The sequence below is a fragment of the Ochlerotatus camptorhynchus genome, unplaced genomic scaffold (genome assembly GCF_037179485.1).
Source record: "Ochlerotatus camptorhynchus isolate MF236.1 unplaced genomic scaffold, CSIRO-AGI_Acam_v1.1 ptg000323l, whole genome shotgun sequence".
NCBI classification, from domain to species: domain Eukaryota; kingdom Metazoa; phylum Arthropoda; class Insecta; order Diptera; family Culicidae; genus Ochlerotatus; species Ochlerotatus camptorhynchus.
In genome coordinates this window covers 1,745,899-1,749,680 of record NW_027040811.1, presented here as the reverse complement: position 1 = coordinate 1,749,680, position 3,782 = coordinate 1,745,899, and the positions used below count along the sequence as shown (strand labels likewise).

General features: G+C 47.0%; 1 protein-coding gene across 1 annotated transcript; it reads right to left on the bottom strand.

Annotated features, from left to right (window-relative positions):
- Positions 1 to 1,496: 1,496 nt before the first annotated feature.
- Positions 1,497 to 3,500, bottom strand: LOC135707963 (putative defense protein 3). The gene is made up of 2 exons (XM_065229877.1): positions 3,041 to 3,500; positions 1,497 to 1,666 (listed from the first exon to the last, which is right to left on the bottom strand). Exons 1-2 carry the CDS (start codon positions 3,457 to 3,459, stop codon positions 1,588 to 1,590), a joined length of 498 nt encoding a protein of 165 aa, XP_065085949.1. The 5' UTR covers positions 3,460 to 3,500; the 3' UTR covers positions 1,497 to 1,587.
- Positions 3,501 to 3,782: the final 282 nt, after the last annotated feature.

The window sequence follows — 3,782 nt, the reverse complement described above, 5'->3', positions numbered from 1 at the left end:
ATGCTACGTGTATTCGTTAATGCCGGATCGACCGCACTATAGGAATCCAGGGGTAACCGTACTATAGGAATCCGGCAAGAACGAATCCGTACTATAGGAATCTTGACTGTATTCGAAAAATACATAGTTCTGGCAGCTCTGATGTGCTTTCCATCTGCGTAGCCTACATTTAGGCGTATTACTTTATCTAAACGAACCTCACGTCCCCTCGTCGTCGTCGTTGTCGTTCGCTAGTTTGAGAAGCACGCAGAAAAACTTTTACATCGATTTCTTCTTTCACTTTGGGGCTGCTTTTCTCACGTTTTTCTCTCCCTCCCTACTCCCAACCTTTCTTACTCGTGTACTCGTGTTTTGTCGGGTTTTCCCGATAATCTAACGAAGCGCAAACACATCCACTCACACATACACATGCTCGTACACCCAAGAGCACGGTGTAAATGTTGGGGATCCATGGATCTAGCGTGCTTTGAAACTTCAAGGATGACTTTTCAAAAGAACGTATCCGCTGTTGCAAACAACGATTCACAAAATCTGCACCGTCTGTTTGAGTGCAAGAAAGAATTCACTTGTTCGCAACAACCGTACGATAAGATGGGACGGGCGCCGAACGCATTCATGTTGTTTGGTCCTACAGAGTGCAAGAGCTTTTCCAACCCACCCTCCCCCTTTGCTCCAAGCCGCCTACTGTGCGAAAAAAAAACGGCAAAGAGCAGCAAAGCTTTTCGATTCGCATTTTTTTTTTCGGCATGACCGAAATGAATAATGTTGACTCTTCTGGATTAACAATAGAAAAGGGCCCAGCAAACTAACACTATGATCGGATAAAGTTAAATTTCCTCTACACGATCATGGTGTTGGTTTGCGTGGGCGGCTATTGATTTGTGAGGAAAGGGCTTTAGAACGGTTTGTTTACAAGTGCTGATGGGCCCTTTTCTATTGTTTATCCAGCCTTGTTCATCACATTCAATCCTCAGCTCAGTGTACCTATAATGACCATCGCATTCTCTCATCGAATTCTCCACAGTAATGTAAAAGCGACGACAGTCAGACGACGACAACGGTTGATAGCTGCCGTCAGCAACGTGCAGCTCTTTTATGGTTCTCTTGGGATTTTCTTGTTCGCGCTGCCTCTTGCAGTGTTTTCCACTATCCTGCCCTGTCCAACTTGACCTTAGCTTCTCCTCCTCCCCGCCTTTCACCGTCTTCAAAGTGTAGTGATGTGGAAAATGGTACTGCATTGGTTGAAATTTATGCGAAAGAGCACAGAGAGAGGATAATTCGGCAGCAGGGCAAGTGAGATGAGTCAAATTTTCATCATAGAGATTCACCAAACATGGAATACGAACTTCAACATTACTGCAGGACGTTGGGGTAGAGTTTCGAGTATGCTATGATTGCTATGGAAACGGAAATGATGAGGCTTTAATAAAAAGTAGAACTGAACAAGCCGAGAATTTATTTACAGAAACCGACCGATCTTTCCTTGCCTCGTCAACGGTCAAGGAAACGCACTTTGTATGTACAATTTCAACTCAATCCCCGCGTCACACGCACACTTCCATCGTTCAGGCCGCTGATATGCTGGATTCATCCAAAGTGCCGCGCCGCTGGAACCTCGGCAATCAGATTCGCCCAGAAGGTGCCGTAGTTCTTGACGAGGGTACCGCTAAAAAAAAAGCAAAAGTTCAACTTGACAGATTAAAAAAAAACATAAAACGGGTGGCAATGAAACGTCATCTTCGCGGATCCTCTGATGTATTTAGTGCGACCAGGCATCGCAGTGACCTTAATATTTACCGCCGCACACTACTTGAACGGAGTGCGAAAAGCGACACTCGAGAAACAAAAACAGCTGTTGAATGTGTCGAATGACGTGACGGAGAGATAATCGTAGTTCGCGTGGTGACCGCGGGAGGGAGAGAGTGCGGAGGATTATGGTGATTAAAAGAGTGTGAAATATGAACGCTGGAGCAGTGGGGGAAAAAAATCTGTGAGGGTCGATATGAGAGGAGTTATAAAAAGTGATTAGTTTGTTTACAGTTTTTATAGCTGCTCTAGGTATATGCCATTCAATCAGAAAGTTCAGTGGCAAGCGAAACGGGTTTCATTGGAGGCTTAAAAATCGCAAACATCAATTATTGGAACAGTGATGTATGTCCACTGAAAAAAACTATATGTTGTTTAGAAATGTTAAATGTAAAGCAAGCACCGCACGGCAACAATTTTGTCAATACTCAAAAGTATTGACAATCATATTTATGTAGATGAGCATATTGACACAAAATCAAAACAGTTTGATTTCATGTTTCAATATTTAGCCTCATTTTCCTCTTCTGATTTACTACAGCAGCAGATGGGGCCTACCTCCAATGTTAGTGAGGAGTGACCCTATATTGATGACCCCCCGTAAATATTGTTGGAAATGACAATATTGATGGAAATATTGACGAAAACAAATGTTGCTACAAGGACATTAAAGACCTCCCACATCACATTGCTCACTTTTGCCAACTATTTTTCGTGAATTTCTCGCATGCTCCGAAGAACCTGCTTGGTTTCGACACCACACCCATTCACATAAATGTTCCATGTACGCACCAAGTCGCTGTCGATGACTAAGTGACCGGCGGAGGTTGCCATTCACAGCGGTGGAGGTGCCCGGAGGCGTGGGTAATCTCTTTCGTTGCAGAACGCACTCTCGATAGTGACTGGAGGGTGCGCGGCGCATACAGTTAGAAAGGCTGTTGCACTTGGGCGACGAGACCGGTTCCTCCGGTCGATTGCCGTTCGCCTCCGTCTTTAAATATTCTAGAGAAGTCAGCGCGCTTTCCACATCTCCCGCGTGCCTTCGGGGTAGGGTGATAAAAGGTCTGAGCTGCATTAGCCAATCTCGCACACGAGCAGCGCAAGAATCTGTTTTGCCATAATCAACCCACCATGATTATCGAAATGACACTTAATTATACGTTTCACACATTCGACCCCCGGGTCGTCGTGCGGTGTCCACAAGTGAAAGGTCCTAATCTAGCGACCGACTTACGTGATGTAGACCTGTCCCTGGCGGTCCTTCGGTGCGGTCCAGATGAAGGTGGCCCGCTGCTTGTCCTTGTTGTCGGCGTGCGTAATGGCCGAACATTCGGGAATGGTTTTGGTGTTCGGGGATTCGACCCATTCGCCGATCCATTCGTTCGTTTGGGCATCCCGAGCCTGCAGGAAGAACCCACGGAATACATCGTGGCCGTTGACGTCCACCTGGATCTGGCTGCCCGGCGAGAAGGTATTTCCGCTGGCCGTCAACCGGAACGGGCTGCTAGTGAGCTCCTGGCTCCGCGCGGCACCGTGATTCGGTTGATTGAACCGAGTCTTGACACAGGTATCGGCTGGAGCTCCATCCGGAAATCCACTGGCCACGGCCAGCACGCTTGCAACGACGGTAACAATCAATGATGATCCCTTCATGGTTGGAAAATTAACGATTCCTTCTCTTTGAGAACACTGCACCAAGAGAGAACTGAACTGAACTGAACGATTCGGACACACGTCAACTAAACGGCCAAAAACGGTCGACCAGGTGGGCTTTATATTATGACGGGGCCGGCCGCGAAAATCCTACGTCTAGAGAGATCTCAGACGGCGGCGGTGGGGACTCTTGCTTACTGCGTTGCAGCAGCAGCAGCAGCAACAGCCGTCAGGGCCCACTTCGATTGACAGCCGTTCTAGTCTGCGTGGTTCCATAGGTGAAGTAGGCTAGGAGGGGAAAGATTTCAACTTAATTATGCTTC